The sequence below is a fragment of the Cygnus olor genome, chromosome Z (genome assembly GCF_009769625.2).
Source record: "Cygnus olor isolate bCygOlo1 chromosome Z, bCygOlo1.pri.v2, whole genome shotgun sequence".
NCBI lineage: Eukaryota > Metazoa > Chordata > Aves > Anseriformes > Anatidae > Cygnus > Cygnus olor.
In genome coordinates, this window is record NC_049198.1 from 22,591,194 (window position 1) to 22,608,497 (window position 17,304).

Consider the following 17,304-nt stretch of genomic DNA (forward strand, 5'->3'; position numbering starts at 1 on the left):
TATTCCCGATCATCTTCTTTCCCCTACTACGTTTGAAAATGGCGTCCAGGTGGATTTGCTCTGTTTCTTTCCCAGGGATTGAGGTGAGGCTGACTGACCTGTAGGTTTCCAGATACTCCTTACTGCCCATAGAGAATTTAGGGGCGATATTCACTTTTTTCCCCAGTCCTCTTCTAGCTCCCCCAGTCACCACAATCTATCAAAGATGAACAATAGCAGCCTTATAATGACATTGGCTCATTGTTCATGGGAACATCCCATCAGGTCTCATGGGCTTGTGCATGTCCAATTTGTCCAATGTTCTCTTACCAGACTCTACCTTGTGTTCGTTTCTTTTTTGTGTTTGACTTTTGTCACAAACTCCTTGTTTATCCCTGCAGGCTTCTTAACAGCTATGCTTGACTTCCTGCACAGTTCTTCAGGAAGGAAAGTTCCTGAGCTTGGAGGGGTGAATCAAAAAAGGATAACTCTCTTCGGCCCTTCTTTTCAGGCCATTTTCCATGGAATTCTTCCAGGCCAGAACATAAGCAAGTAAAAGTCTGCTCTCAAAAAGTCCAGGGTTGTGATCCTGATACTTGCTTTTATCCCTCCTCTCAGGATCCCAAACTCCACAATCTAGTGACCTCCATTGCAGCCAACTCTGTCCTTGATCTTCATGTCTCTGCCCAGTTCTTTGTTGTTGGTATGAGATCCAGTAAAGCGTCCCCCTCTTATCAGCTTCATGATCACCTGCGTTAGGAAGTTGTAACACTGCTAGTATCTTCTGGATTGTTTGTAACCTGCTGTGTTATCCTTCCAGCAGATTTTGGGGTCATTAAAGTCTCCCATGAGGACCAGGGCCTGCTAACATGAAGCTTCTTCCAGCTGTCTGAAGAAGGCCTCATCTGCTTCTTTCTCTTGACTGGGTGGTCTGTAGGAGACACCCACAGAATTGACAGTGTTGGTCTGCCCACTGATCCTAACCCATAAACGCTCAGCTGGCTCATCTCTCCAGCACAACTCCACATATTCCACCTGCTCTTCCATGTAAAGGGCAATCTTCCCTCCCCATCTTCCCAGCTTGTCCATCACAAAGAGCCTGCAACCTTGCAGACCTTCAGGGCTGTGAGCTGTTCCACCACATTCATGTGATCCCTGTAACATATCAGCCCTGCAGCTGCATGTGGATATCTAATTCGTTGTTTGTTCACTGTGCTCTGTGCATTAGTGTCCAGGTACTTCAGACTGGCATCCGGTTTTGCTGATTTCCCAGGAAAGATAATGAGAGCTTTCACCATAACGCTGTCCTCTTAGCATCTGTACATGCTCCATTAGGATCACTTATGAGTTTCTAGTACAAATGCAAAACAGCGTAGTTCCAGACACTGTACACTTCCAAAGCTTGGTGTTGTGAAAGAAAGTCCCTAGTTATTCATTATATTAGAAAAGCACAGACTGTAAGTGCTGCAGAGGGAACATGCACTGCCCGTTATGTCTGCTCTCCTTAACAGAGTACTATGGACAGCTGCCCACCATGCTTTCAAAGATGGTTGTGTTTATTCTATGGCAGGTAATTATCACAAGCTAATTACAAAATAAGCCTATATTTAGGCTGCACAGCCTTAAGTGCCCCAGGAATAGTTGAATCTGAAGCTAAATTTTACCTTATGTAAATTGCCCAAGACTTAGAATTGTCTCATTTCAGTGAAAGATTTTCTCATTTGCTTCTACTGGCAATTAATGTTCCCCAGTAATTGTTTTTTAAACCTTGCGGAAAGACTGAGAAGTACAGTCTTAGGCAAAAGTAAAATAGTTACTTTTGTTTAAAGACTTTATCGTTTTACATGTGGTTATTGCTGTTTAGAATAGTTCAGTCGGAGGGGACCTTCAGAGATCATGAACTGCCTGACCCCTTCAGGGCTAACCACAACTTACAGCACATTACTGAGGATGTTATCCAAACGTCTCTGAGCACTGACAGGCACAGGGCGTCAGCCACCTCTCTAGGAAGCCTTTTCCAGCGTTTGACCGCCTTCATGGGAAAGACATTTTTCATCATGTCCAGTCTGAACCTCCCCTGGTGCAGCTTTGTGCTGTTCCCTTGTGTCCTCTCATCAGCGACCAGGAGCAGAGGCCAGCACCTCCCTCTGCACGTCCCCTCCTCAGGAAGTCGCGGAGAGCAGTGAGGCCGCCTCTTGGCCTCCTCAGCTCCAGACAGGACAACCCTGGTGTCCTCAGCCTTCCAGCCCTGTTATCAACTTTGTTGCCCTTCTCTAGATGCTTTGAAGCAACTTACCATCCTTTTTGTATTGGAAGCCATACCGCACACAGTGCTCAAGGTGAGGCTGCACCAACACTACACATAGCAGGAGAATTGCCTCCTCTGACCAGATGGCTGTGCTGTGTTGTGTTCAATACACCCAAAAATGTGGTTTGCACTCCTGGCTGCCAGGGCACACTGCATGTTAATCCTGCTCTTGACAACCATCTCCAGATCACTTCAGAAGCTAAAAGAACAAGGGCAGGGCAGGATGCACTTTTAGAGATTGTTCTCTATATTCAGGAAAAACTAAACTGATTATTAAGACAAATGCTGTAAGTTGTAGCAGAGGTAAGCAAGTAATCCATATTCAGAGATCTGTTCCATAACTCTAAAAAACCCTCACTCTTCTGTTTTAAGAAAGTATTGCTTATTTGTCCTTGTGAACACAAGCTGGTTTATCATCTATTATTTGCCTTCACTTTATCTGAAATCTGTTCATACCAGACGAACTTACGAATTACAAAGTCCCACCCAGTCTAATTGCCAGAGCAACTTTGAAGGAGAGGTGAAGAAAGGGAATGTGCATATTTTGACTGCTCAGTTGCTGATAAACCAGCTCCCTTTGAAGCATAGTTTGCATCTGTTTTTATGTATTAATAATAGGAATTATGGAGTAATAACTTCCCTCTCCCAGGAAAGGTGTGAGTGCATATTTTTGAGAATTAGGATAATGAGTGTAAAGCTGTTCTCCAGAGCACCCGATCAACTCTGGGTAACTCTGCAATTACAAAGGGTTTTCTGAAACCACATTTAGAGTGCCAGGACTGGAGCTCAGTAAAAAGCCATTGTTTGGGTTGTCAGGAGATTGATGTTGAGATCCACAGCTGGGAGAAGTTTAAGGACTGCTGCACTGTGGGAATGGAATGACTTAGTCTTTGAGAGCTCACCTGACTTCATTGCTCATACACATAAGGTAAAATGAAATAATTTATTTACTGAATCTAAGCACAAAAATCCAGTTACTAAGAAGTATAAAAACAGGTGAGAAAAAATGAAAAGAAGCCTCTACATGTATTAATCCAGCACGTAGATCACAGTTGAGTTTTTCTTTTGTCCTTCAACATCATCCTGTAGAAGAAGAAGTTATTTGGGCTGTTTTTCTTCTGACTGATGAGCCAGGTCTTGGAAAAATGATTTTGTCCTTCATTTATTTATCCAGAAGAATATTCAGACTGGAAACCCCTCTTCTTTTTGTACTCTATCCTCACAATGTTGTGATCCCCAGGTACAAATCTTTCCCTCCCTTATTATCTATTCCAATAGTAAAAAAAAGGTCAGAAAACTACTGTTCCAGCACCTTTAATAATTTACTTACTGTTAGTCAGAATCTTCTTTAAATTGTATATTATATTCAGGCTATACATTTAAATTCCAGTGATCTTTTTTTTTTTTTTTGCATGCTTTGTAGTATTGTCTTGTAAAATAATTTACTTCATGCAATTGTTTAAGTAATAACTGTACATAAACTATTACTGACTTTCATTTGAGATCAGGCAATGGTAACTGCTTTAGGCCTAATAATGGCTTGGGGTTGGCTGGCTCTTTGTAGTTTGGTTGATGAACACGATGACAGATAGTCTAAGCATCATTTTTATGACTTAAAGAAAAAAGTCTGTTGAATTCATAAAGAGCCTCAGTGTAGAGTGTTCTTCATTGAGTACATAGAGCAGGGCAGATACAACAGATTTAAACCTTTGACACCAAGGGCTTTTAAGAATTCAGAATTCCCTGAAGACAGGAAAGCAGACAGGAGTTAGTGATCAATTTTCACAATGCTATCACTTGGATCTCACAGCAGTCTCTTCAAAAAGTCTGACCTACTCACCCCATTTTCAAGGTATTATTGAGTGGGGAAGTATAACATTTATTGACAACACTAAGGTATTCAAGCAAAACAAAAGCCAACTACAAAAAGTTGCAAAATGATCTCCTGGTATTAAGTAATTATAAACTAGCAGATAAAACTCAGTGCTGAAAAATGCAAAGTTGTATGGGAGAAAACAGCAAACTTCACTGCACGTACAGATGATAAACTAAAATAAGCTACTAGCACTCATAAGGATGAGAGAGCTTAGAGCTGCTGCTGACAGATTTCTGAAAAATATCATCTTAGTGCTCAGTGGTGGTAAATGAAAAACAAACTGAGGCTTACGAAAGAGATGGAGAAAAACAAACAAACAGAAAGCAACATGCTAACATGTAAGTGTATTGCTCCTGTGTACTGAACACAGTGCGTATAGTTTGAACTACCCTTCCTACAAGCTCAAAGAAAACCACAATAAAACTAAAAATACACAGAGAAGAGACTAGTAACAATAATGAGGCATAGTGAAAAGCTGCAAAATCAAAGTCAACTGTGTCATTAGTCTCTTCCTATATATGAGTGAGGGAAAAGTGGCAAGAGAAGGTAAAGAAGCTTATTCACTATTTCTCTCTGAAGGACAGTGAATGAAATTACACTACATCAAGTACAAACAAGAGCAGAAACAGAATGCTTTTTTTTTTTTTTTTTTTTAATGAAATATGTAATTATATTCCAGACATCTTCTGGTTTTCAAATGTTTATGTAGGTATAAAATGTGATTACAGAAATAAGTGATGAAACAACAACAACAACAACAACAACAAAGCAAGCTATCGTGGGCTATTTAAATACTGATACACCCTTTGGCATTGGAAGTCCTTCAGCATCACATTGCTGGAAGCTGGAAAGATACACTAGGGACTGCGTAGCTCTTACTCCTAAGCATCCAGTCTCTTTGAATGCTTGGGAAAACAAACCAGGAATTTTCAGGTCTTTCTTGAGAGAAGCACTTTCCCAGAAACAGGGGTAGAGAGATGCAAACAAGAGTAATGTAAAGAGCGTTATTAGTTCAAAGTGAAGAAACCAGAAAGACTTTGCCCACTGTTCCCTGAAAATTTCTGAAGGTCAATGTGTCAGCCTCGGCTGTGCTGAAGAGCTTAGGATTTGTATAAATGTTGTTGTGCTCTCATTTTCCTTAGAAGATAATCAAATTCATTTTAGACATCTAGATTTAAAGTCAGAATCCATGTGACATCTATGACATGCTATGGATTTTTCTTTCTAAGATGAATCACTTCTAAGTCTAAAATATAACATGGTTATTGTGTAAACAAAAACATACAATCTAGCAAATAGTTCACATGCCTGATCAGCAGCCTAAGCATGTGTTTTCACAAAGAAACTGGGCTGACTTCATAGTTCCTTACATCTAAAGGGGGCAGACATTCTTGTCAATCTTCTTTGCTCCTGACCATTTGTTCCCACTTACTTCCTTATGTTGGTTCTGATAGTACTCTTGCATGTTAATAAACTGGTTCAGGTGGCTAAAAAACAACCTTTCCAAAAATTAAAAAAAAAAAGAGAAACTAACAAACAACACAACAACAAAACCAACCCACAAATAGTTAATTAGTTTTCTACTAATTTAATGAGCTGTGCTAGCTCATCAGCAGATGAAACAAGTGCCCAATATGAAAGAGAAGGTGAAAAAACAGGTCATGTAACGTGACTGCTCCTTCTGGGAAAAGCAGAGCTCAGATTCTAGCCTCTCATAAAACCACATCCTGTTTCAGCTACCACCTGTGGATACCTCTCTTTTCCACAGCAAACTGCTTTTCATAGGAAGATTTGCAGAGTGGCTTGGTGCCAAGGTTTTCACCTAAGCTCTACTGATACTCAGAAACATTCCTGGGGCTAGGGCTCCTGTTTCCAGTCCCTTGTCAGAGCATCAGCAGTTCAGATTAAAGGTTAGAGAACTTGTTCTGTTATATGAGGACCTGCATTCAATTCCCTCGTATCAGTCTTGGAGCTGAATAACAACACCTCCTGGTAAACTACACACTGTAGCTGAAGGCATTTAATTTTACAGTAAGCACTAAAAAATCCATTTTGCAGGAAAGTAAGAGTGCGAGGCTGATGTGCAATTGTGTCCTGGCTTTGGCTTGGATAGAGTTAATTGTCTTCATAGAGACTCATATGATGCTGTGTTTTGGATTTGTGATGAAACAGCGTTGTTAATGCTCAAATGTTTCATTTGTTGCGGAGCAGTGACTACACAGAGCCAAGGACATTTCAGCTTCTCATGGTGCCCTGCCAGCCAGGAGGCTGGGGGTGCACCAGGAGCAGGGATGGGACAGGACCAGGACAGCTGGCCCGAACTGGCCAAAGGGATGTCCCATACCGTATGGCATCATGCTCAGCAATAAAAGCTGGGGTAAAGAAGGAGGAAGGGGGAACATTCAGAGTGATGGCACTTTTCTTCCCAAGAAACCATTACGTGTGATGAGCCCTGCTGTCTTGGAATGGCTGGACACCTGCCTGCTGATGGGAAGCAGCGAATGGATTCCTTGTTTTGTTGTGCTTGCACGTGTGGCTTTTGCTTTACCTAGTGAACTGTCTTTATCTCAACCCATGAGTTCTTTCACTTTTCCCTTTTGATCCTATCCCCCAACCCACCAGTAGGAGTCTGTGAGTGGCTGGGTGGTGTCTAGCTGTCTACCAGGATTGAACCTCAAAATTCTTTTTGGTGCCCAGTGTGGGGCTCGAAGGATTTGAGACGATGACAAATTTCATTGGAGTGTGCTAGACCGAGTTTATAGATGCTATAGCTGTTTAGCTGCTAACTGGCAGGTTCCTTTACTTACCGTGGGGCTAGCTTTCCTTACTGTATAAGGAAATATACTGTTAGAGTCTAGTGCTTGTTAGAGGCTGCTTTTGCTTTTGCTGCTTGCTGTACTTTTAATCATCTTCCTCTGCTGTGCCTGGGGACATTTTGATAACAGCGATGGCCACGAGCCTGGACTGGCAGATGGCCACGGCATCACTGCTGTCCCCGTTCTGCTGTACTGGGCAGACTGGGACTTCAGACTGAACTCGAGTCAGGGGGACTGTGACCCGTGAAGAAGTCCATGTGGGAGAACGCACAGCCCAAAATGTCTGTGGCCACAGGTAAGTCCACTTCAGAGCAGGCAAACCTCAAAGCATCTGTGTCCATGGACCAGCCCATGCTGCAGCAGGAACACCTTGCAGCGTCCATGTCTGTGGACAAGGCCATGCCAGACTACATCGAAGCACCTGTGTCAGTGGATGAGGCCACGGCACAGTAGGTAGACCTTGTAAGGGGCTGGGGATAATGTACCAGCTCAGGCTCAAGCAGGCGTGAGGGAAGGAGTTTACTGTAACGCTAAACCCTATGTCCTGGTCTGTGAGGACAAAGGGTACAGATTGTAATGGATATGCTTTTGAACTGTTGTAACCCCATATTTGAGTTGCACGTTACAGGAAGTCCTATAGCAGGAACCCCTTGCTGCTAGCCAGGCCAGGGGCAAGGGGAGGGGTTCATTGCAATGCTTTGCCGCAGCATTTATTAGTAAGACTAATTGTTCCTGGGGCACCCAGTCCACTGAGCTGGAAGACAGGGAGCATAACGAAGCCCCTATAATCCAAGGGGAAATGGTTAGTACACCACTTGAACACACACAAATCTAGGGGCTCAGATGGGATACACCCATGGGTACTGAAGGAGCTGGCAGAAGTGCTCATCGAGACACTTTCAGCAATTTACCAGCAGCCCTGGCTAACTGGGGAGGTCCCAGTTGACCAGAGGTTAGCAAACATGATGCCCATCTATAGGAAGGGCAGGAAGGAGAATCCAGAGAATGACAGGCCTGTCAGTCTGACCTTGGTGCCAGGGAAGGTCATGGAGCAGATCCTCTTGAGTGCCATCACACAGCTTGTACAGGACAACCAAGTGATCAGACCCAGTCAGCGTGGGTTTATGGAAGTCAGGTCCTGCTTGACTGACCTGATCTCCTTCTGCGATAAGGTAATCCACTTAGTGGATGAGAGAAATGCTGTGGGCATTGTTTGCTTGGACTTTATGAAATCATTTGATTCTGTTTCCCACAGCCATCTCCTGCAGAAACTGGCTGCCCATAGGCTGGACAGATGTGCTGTTTGCTGGGTAAAACCGGCTGGCTGGACAGGCCCAAAGGGTCACTGTGAATGGAGTTAAATCCAGCTGGTGGACAGTCACAGGTGGCATTCACCAGGGCTCAGTTTTTGGGCTGGTCCTTAACATTTTTATCAATCATCTTGATGAGGGGGATCGAGTGCACCCTCAGTAAGTTTGCACATGACACCAAGTTGGGCAGGGGTGTTGATCTGCTTGAGGTTAGGAGGCCCTGCAGGGGGACCTGGATAGGCTAGGGGCCGCATCCAGTTGCATGGCATTCAACAATTAAACACCAGGTGCTGCACTTGGGGCATAACGACCCCATTCAGCAGTATAGGTTCGGGGAAGATGGTTTAGTGGTGGACTTGGTAGCATTAGGTGATGGTTGGACTAGATGAACTTAAGGGTCTTTTTCAACCTCAATGGTTCTAACCTGTCTTTATCACAACCCACAAATTCTCGCTTTTGTGTGACTTTCTTCCCCATCCCACTGGGGGAGGAATGAGCAAGCACCTGTGTGGTGACTACCTGCCTACCAGGGTTAAACCTCAACAAATTGACCATCTGTGGATTACATACATACCTGGGAGAAGAAAACAAAACAAAACTCATTTCTAGGCCTCACTCCAGTCAGTAACATGATATGTTTGTACACTGATTCTCCTTCTGCATTTCTATCTATGTTATTTAACTTCTTTACACTAAAGCTTTGTTTTTTATTAACAGGAGAGAGTGACTAGTACATATTTTTAAACTTTGAAAAGTTTGGCTAAAACAGATTCATTGTTTGTTTCTGGCATTTTGATGGCAGCCTGCGTGAATCAAGGTTGCTGGCTGTTTTTTTCTTGCTATTCTTCTGAAATCTAATTATTATTTTTCATATTTTTTCAAGCTAATTTTGTCTTGTGGTAGGGACTGATAAACACCAAATGTAAATAGTATTTTGCTTCGGTTCTCTTTTTTTTTTTTATTCTTTTTTTTTTTTTTGGGGGGGGGGGGCATTGGACACTGAGAACAGTAGATCGGAATTTCATATTTATTCTTAAAGGATTTACCTGAGGATTTACTGATATCCCAGTCAGTTCTGATGTTACAGAATTTTTCTCTCAGTGAGTTCTAGAGTTTGTTTTTCTTGTACCTTCCACACTGAGACATGCAGGACAAAGGCATGAATGTTCAGAGCTGTAATAGTTTCCACATGTCTGCTCACCAACTGAATGGTTATTGGTCACAACACAGGAAAATTTTATGTAAGATTTCTATAGATAAAATAATCCTGAGACCTAAAACATAACAAAGGACCTTGAATTCTCCAGCTAACTTCTCTAAGCTGTAAGAATGCCTGAAAATAAGGATTTAACAAGAATCTTGTTATTTTAGAACCAGGATTGCACTCAGAAAAAGCACATGACTGCAGAGAGTATTATTTTCAACTAAATGCTACCTGAAACACATACATTTTTAAGGAATTCCAAGCAATTGTCCAAGACTTATTTTATTTACAATTCTGTAACATATCCTTCCTAGAGTACTGGTTTACCTTCAATAGAATTATACAAGTAAATACATGAAGCACTACCCAGACTTACAGATGCGGAGATTCCTGCTGACCTACATGCTCACGGAAGTATCACAAATCTGCAGTCTTTTTTTTTCGGCAGAGATGGCTTCCAGAGTGCTTCAGTCCTTTCTCGGCTTAGGTTTGGGGTACGGAAGGCCCAAGAAGTTAGAACATTCACGTCTGAAGCCTTAGCTTTGTAGTGCCAAGATACGCAATTATCACCTAGGAAAGCCTGCAGTTAGATCCTAAAATACTGAGCAATCAGACCCATGTTCTCCAGGCAATTCAACGTTTAAAGGGAACTTAAAACCCAATTCTAGGCAAAATCGATGTCTTTGGGACCAATTCCCGGTCGAGTTATAACAAAAACGTTAGCAACCGATTCCATCACAGCCCTTCCTGCCTAAAGGCAACGAGGCCACGCGTTTTCACGGGTATGTATGTTCCCCAGGGTAATTAACCCGCCTCTCCCTGAAAAGCCTCGGTAGCAGCCGACCTCTCGGCCGCCAGCAGCGCACTTCGGCGGGAAACGCTTTCCATTTTCCCCTCATTTTCCACCCCCGCCCCCCGCGGGACCAGCCGGGGCGGCGCTGCCGTTAACGCCTAACGGCCGCCCCCGCCCCTAACGGCCGGCCCCGGCAGCCATTGCCAGGGGGCTCCCGGCGGCGGCGGAGGCACCGCCTCCAGGGAGCAGTCGAGTCGGGGAGCTAGAGCGTCCGCACGCCGGGACGCTCCGCCCGCCCGGCGCCGCGCGCTGCTCTGTGCGTTGGGCAGGCCCGCCCCCGGCTCCGGCGTGTGGCGGTGCGGCGCGGTGCGGTGCGGTGCGGGCTGCGCCATGATGAACAGCGGCGGCATCGGGGTGCCGCTCGGCTTCCCCCTGGGCCCCACGTCCGTCATCCAGGTCACCAACCTCTCCTCGGCGGTAACCAGCGAGCAGATGCGGACGCTCTTCGGCTTCCTGGGAGATATCGAGGAGCTGCGCCTCTACCCCCCGGAGTAAGCGGCGGCGGCGGCGGGGACCCGGGGGAGTTGGGGTGGGGGGGGGTGGGGAGGCCCCCCGCGCCATCTTGAGTGCGGGCACCGGAGAGTGCCGCAGCGGGCGCGGGGTCACGTGGTGCCGGCCCTTTGTACGGCGGCGGAGGCGAGCTTCGCCCGCACTTAAGATGGCGGCCCCGGCCCCCGGAGGGGCAGCGGCGGCGCTTCGTGGCCGCTCCTCGCCAGCCGCGCGCCTCAGGGGCCGGGGGGAGCCTGTCCCGGGTGCCCGTCTCTCGCCTCCCGTTGTTGAAAATCCCCTCCTCTGCCCGCCTCGCGAGTCCCGGCTGGCGGGGCCGGCGCCTTGTTGTCTGAACGTGAGGCGGCGGGGCTGCTCGGAGACGGGCGGCAGCTGCCTTGTTCTCCGGAGGCTCTCCGCAGGGCGCCCGCGGCGGGTAAAAGTTAGCAGCGGGCACGAAACCTGCCCTCAAATCGCGGCTGCCGTCGTTTGGCAGCTGCGTGCGATGGATCTCGGTACTATTTTGCTGACCCCAGTGTTTCACCCAAGCAGATCGCGGCCAACAGAGCAGGGGAGGAAAAACAATAATCTTACTAATACATCTAATAATTTTTATAAACACATCTGTGATACCAGTGTGTGAATGACAGATGTGCTCTTTTGAACAATATATCCTTTCTTTTCCCTTTACAATAATAAAATAGGGGTAGCAGAAAGGGGGGGGGGGGGGGGGAGAGAGTCATTTCGCATCCAGATATTTTGATCTTTATAATAATAAGAGGTTCAGAGAGATAAAAGGCCTTTTAAAACTTAATAGCAAAAACAGTTGGTGTTCGTCCACTTTTATCTTTTACTAGATACTTGCCTAGGTTTGAAAGAGGACCATTCAGAGAAATTAAATATGACTTAACATTTATATAGAATTTATGTAATCATTCCTGCAAAGATGAGCGTTAAACAATTCTAAACACTCTTTAGTAGGTTTCTGGTGATTTTCATAGAGTTTCTAGGTTCTTTCTTTGGACTGTTCCTACAGATGCTTCTTAATACACTCTTCTCTTGACAAAATGTATTTTTTGTTATAGCTGTTGCTTTTTTTTTTTTACCAACCAATATAGTAAATTTTAAGGCAAATAAATATTTTCTTGTTTTTTGCAATTAATCTTTGTGCCTTTGTATAAAATGTTGCTCGTGTATATATATGTATGTGTATATATATGCATATACGTATGTATATACATACGTGTATATATATACGCATGAGCAACATTTTATATATATGGGTACACATATATGTGGAAAAAAATATATATATATATACACGTGAAATACTAAAAACCAATACTGTAGTAGGGTTTGACTTGGAAATGTCAGGGTTACAATGCTTTAAACACCAGTTCTAAATAATTAATTCTGTTTTCCCAAGATAGGTTACAGAATTGTGATTACTTATTTTAATGTTGAACTTATTTACAGTTTTTAAGCATAACTTTTAGAAATACACATTTCCTTGTCAAATACTTCAGAACATTTGATCTGACTAATATCACAATGCTGGAAAACAATTAAGGGTTTCTCTTTCTTCATGTGAAATGGAAAAGATGTGCTGCTTATTGACTATCTAAAAATGTCTTTTAATAATATTAGGATAAATTCAGAAAACTATGTTTCATTGTCAAATTTACGGAAAGCAAAGGAATCCCAAGCAAAAACATGCCATAATTTTAGCAAACTGCAGAAATACTTTGTTTTGCTACTGCTTTTTCCTTTAAGGCCTAGATTTTTAAAAATCATTTCTTTCTATTCATTAAGGGAGGTTTGCCTTTTACATTATAGTTGACATCGGACAAAAATTCATGCCATACCCAACATAACTTTAAAACATTTCTGTAAGAAACCCAAACTTTTGATGTATTTTGGAGCATGAGTTTTGTGACCTTCATGAAACAGTGGGAAGCTAACTTTTCAGTCAGGTTTTCATCTGAAAAATGTGATTTAGTAAGTTGAATTTAGTGAACTACAGGACTCATGGATATTGGCTACTCAATGACAAATATTAATATGCAATTTTTGATTTATTTTACAGTGAGGAGTAAAAGTACAGGGGCATGGAATCTTTCAGTAATTCCAGAATATTTAGGTTATGTAAATAGTATAAATAGAGACTAAACAGTAGTAAAAGCTTTGATTATAAATAGTTAAGCAAAAGCTCTCACTGAGATTGGGACTTCATTTACCAGCCCTTGTACAGAAGCAGGTAGTTATAAAACAGTTCTTGTTTAAAGATAATAATATATGATATGATAGTAAAAGAGTAATGTCCTTTTTTTATAGACAAAGCAGCAGTGAAAGAAAATTACGTATTGCGTTGCATAGAACTGTAACCTGTTTTTTTTTTTCTAATTCTTTATTGCAGATACTCAGTGTACATACAAAACATTTTTTTCTCGTCTGTCGAGCATGAGTTTGCAGAACAGAGATGAACATTTCTCTTCATACAGAACATTTCTGTATCCATCACAGAATGGTTTGGGTTGGAAGATCACTCTGTTCCAAGCCCCTGCCATGGGCAGGGACACCTCCCATCAGACCAGGCTGCCCAAAGCCCCATCCAGCCTGGCCTTGAGCACCTCCAGGGATGGGGCATCCACAGCTTCTCTGGGCAGCCTGTGCCAGTGCCTCACCACCCTCTGGGTGAAGAATTTCTTCCCTATATCTGATCTAACTCTCCCCTCTTGTAGTTTAAAGCCATTACCCCTTGCCCTATCACTGTACTCCGTAACCAAGAGTCCCTCCCCAGCTTTTCTGCAGGCCCCCTTTAGGTACTGGAAGGCTGCTGTAAGGTCTCCCCAGAGCTTTCTCTTCTCCAGGCTGAACAACCCCAGCTCCCTCAGCCTGTCTTCACAGGAGAATTGCTCCAGTCCTCTGGTCATTCTTGTGGCCCTCCTCTGGACCCATTACAACAGCTCCATGTCCTTCTTGTGCTGGAGGCCCCAGAGCTGAATGCAGCATCCAGGTAGTGTCTCAGGAGAGCAGAGCGGAGGGGCAGAACCACCTCCCTCACCTTGCTGGCCACGCTGCTTTTGATGCAGCCCAGCACACGGCTGCCTTTCTGGGCTGCAAGCACACGTTGTTGGCTCATGGTGAGCTCTCAAATCCTCAGGTCCTTCTCCTCAGTGCTGTTCTCAATCCATTCTCTACCCAGCTTGTATTGGTGCTTGGGATTGCCCCGATCCAGGTGCAGGGCCTTGCACTTGGCCCTGTTGAACCCCATGAGGTTCACACAGGCCCACCTCTCAGGCCTGCCCAGGTCCCTCTGGATGGCATCCCTTCCCTCCAGTGTGTCGACCACACCACACAGCTTGGTGTCATCTGCAACCTTGCCAAGGGTGCACTCGGTCCCACTGTCCGTTTCACCCACAAAGATGTTAAACAGCGCCCATCCCAATACTGACCCTTGAGGAACACCAGATGTCACTGATCTCAACCTGGACATTGAGTCATTGACTGCAACTCTTTCAGTGCCACCATCCACCTTCAGGTTCCTTAGAAGATCTTGAGCCATCTCCTGTGTAAGAAAAAAAAAAAAAGGCATTTGAATTAAGAGATTCACTGTAATTTTTTAAATCCCATCCATCGCCTTTGCTGGGTGTGTTTATTTATAATGGATATGAACTACGTATGATTGTAACAGTTAAGAGAATATAAAAGGGAATGTATTTGCTTTATAAAGTGTGTGTACGTATGTCATATATGTGCCATACACATGCACACACTTCATAAAGCATATATACTCCCTTTTTTCTAATCACGTATTATGGTCTTTCTGAGTTAAAATATAAGTCATTCTTCACCTCTTTGATGTCAGTCATGTTTGTCAGCTTTCTATTTTTCCCTTAATCTGCTGAAATCTGAAACAAAAAATCTGATTGTATAAAATATTCACATTTTTCATTAACAAAGCTGCTTTTTATAACAAAAATATAGTAGTTTCATTCTGGTATTTTTATATTAATTTGATCAAGGGCATGTAGCATATTGGAGCATGGCTCTTGACAGTTATTTTTTTTAGATATTTTCCCCTTCTTTGAAGTTGCAGCATTACATGTTAATTTTGACTTTTTTTTTCCCTAATCCTCTGATATTTTGCTGTCAGAGTAATTCAAGAAGTGTGTAGAAGTGGTGAATTTGACTAGGTCGTCACTTCTACTCTACAGGAAATTCCTTATGTAGCCCTGTTCCACTGTAATTCACTGCACACCACCCTACTGCCGAGTTGAATGAAAAAGAAGGTACATAACTTAGTAGGGAGCAAGGATGGTATATCTGGTACCTATACATTTTGCATTTCAATGATTGTAGAGCAAAGTATAAGGCTATGCTATGTTTTTTTGACCTCTTATTATTAGAAGTATTCCTTTTTAGTATTTTTCTACATTTCTCCTGTCACTTACAATTAGCGTCCCTTGCTTTTCTAGGGTGCAACAGAGAATTTCTTTAAGAAACTGAAAGGAAGTCTCCAGTGCTGAATACAATCATTGACAGATTACATTAAATAGCATCTTAGTGTTAGAGTAATTGATTTAAAGTTCTTTTAACCATACAGATTGTGGAGGGGAAGAGGGAGAAACCACTTTGCTTTTTTAAAGAATTGAATAAAATTGAAGTTCTTCAAGATGACTCTTTAGTATTTGCAGTGAGCTTCCTGATACTAGTGACTTTTCCCAGTCAGTGTCCTAAGACTGTTTTTTAAAATAATGAGTTCTGTTTGGGTCTGTTATTTTGTATCCCAAAAGAGGACTTTCCCTAGGATTGTAGAGTTAAATCATGTTACGCTGTTTGGTACTTTGTCACTTCGTGTTTCATTTTCATTGATAAAAGCCCTTCAGTTCTCCAGTCACTGCTGATCAGACAGCCCTTTAAGAAGGAAGGGTTTCATATCTGTCATGTATCTGAAAGGCCGGTACTCAGTGGGCAAGTTTCTATCCTGTATTTCAGAGGATTTCACGCTTTATTCAGGTAGCAGTAGATGCTACTTGATTATTACTCTTATTTTCCGAAGAGGCATATGTGAACTATGAGTAGTCTACCTTCGCATTCAGTGTTGAGGGCGCTTGAGACTCTTGGCACTGAACAAGGTGTTTCCATATGGTCATCACCCTAATTTTAGCTACTGGTCAATGAAGCTTCCTTGGCACTAAAAGCAGTATTTTTTTTTTTTATTTTATTTTTTGTTTTACTGAAAAGCTATTAACATGAGTCATCTTTCAGTGGGTTGTTACTGGTAGTCCTCGTTTGTGTTTACCTATTTTCTTACAAGTAACTTTCAAATTTTACATGATTATGGAAGTGGATGCTGTTCTGGTCTCTGGAAGGCTTTCCACTGAAACTTCAGTTTTAAAAAAAATGGTGGATCTTGAATAGCATTGGTAGACAAATATAAGCTACACGGAAGTGGGAAAAGATGTATTTTTTCACCCACTTATTTCACTCATCATTTGTTTTTTTAATTATCAGATCTTAGAGAGACTAGCAGAGTTTATCTGTCTGCTGTACTCGTTTAATGTTCTTAGTCACTGGTGCCAAGAAACGTTGACTTAATGAGATTTTTAACAATTTCCTTGTAAGACTTGTCTCTTAAAGAGTGATGCTGTTAGATTTCAGTGCCTAAAACCCCCTTTTATTCCACTTCATTCCCAAGCCTTTTGGTAATCTCTTTGTCCCTCCCCTTTCTCATAAACAAAGCTATAGCCTTGAGAAGAAGGAAATTCAGAGACCCTTTGAGATTTTTCTTTTTAACCAGCTTTTTATAAAAAATGCACGGAAGTGAAAGTAAGGGATGATTATAAAATCCTTTCTGGAAACACACTTTTTTTTTCTTTTTAATCTACTGGTATGGATATTATTTTCTCTTCTGCTTTTATCTTGAGGAAAATAGGATGGGTGAATTGCAGGTTACTGATTTTTACCAAATGAGATCTGGTTTTTTTCCTGAATCTAAAGACTTCATCATTGTAAAGAAAAATTGTGGTGCATTTGAAACTGGTGTGGAAAATTAGACGGTGAAGAAGACTGAAAGAATGGAAAATGGTATAATGACAGCCTGTGTAAGAGAATTAGTTCATGTAGTAAGAGTTGTTGGTTACTACTTCAGGGCCTCTGTGGATTTGCCACCTCTGTGTAGAAGGAGAGTGTCTTCAGTAGAAGTGCTCCATCAGCTTTGGTGGTACTTTGTCACAAAAGTCTGAGGAGAAGCTACTGAGGTTTTGAATTACCTGTGCATGGTCCTGATTTGGCTACAGATCTGAATTCCTATGTTGAGAATGGAGAACTGCTATCATTGTTTTGCACATCAGTTTACCATTTGCAAAACTTGAGGTACTTACTGAGTTTCCTCAAGTGGGAATACACAGAGGCAATGGTGGACATAGAAGGGAGGCATCCTGCAAGTGTGTGTGTGTGTGTGAAAAGT

General features: G+C 42.8%; 1 protein-coding gene and 1 long non-coding RNA gene across 3 annotated transcripts in view; one reads left to right on the forward strand and one right to left on the reverse strand.

Moving 5' to 3' along the window:
• The first annotated feature begins 9,568 nt into the window (after positions 1-9,568).
• Positions 9,569-17,304, forward strand: part of SREK1 (splicing regulatory glutamic acid and lysine rich protein 1) — a 40,659-nt gene continuing 32,923 nt past the window's right edge. The window contains exons 1-2 of one of the 2 annotated variants that reach the window (XM_040540619.1): positions 9,569-10,061; positions 10,750-10,837. In XM_040540619.1, the coding sequence (XP_040396553.1) occupies positions 10,779-10,837 (59 nt within the window). In that variant the 5' untranslated portion in view covers positions 9,569-10,061; positions 10,750-10,778. Of the gene's footprint in view, positions 10,062-10,645; positions 10,838-17,304 lie in introns of those variants that run through there. The other variant, XM_040540617.1, reaches the window with a different exon arrangement.
• On the reverse strand, positions 9,762-10,433 carry LOC121061571. The gene is made up of 2 exons (XR_005815166.1): positions 10,338-10,433; positions 9,762-10,063 (listed from the first exon to the last, which is right to left on the reverse strand). It is a non-coding gene; the product is annotated as an uncharacterized LOC121061571 (long non-coding RNA).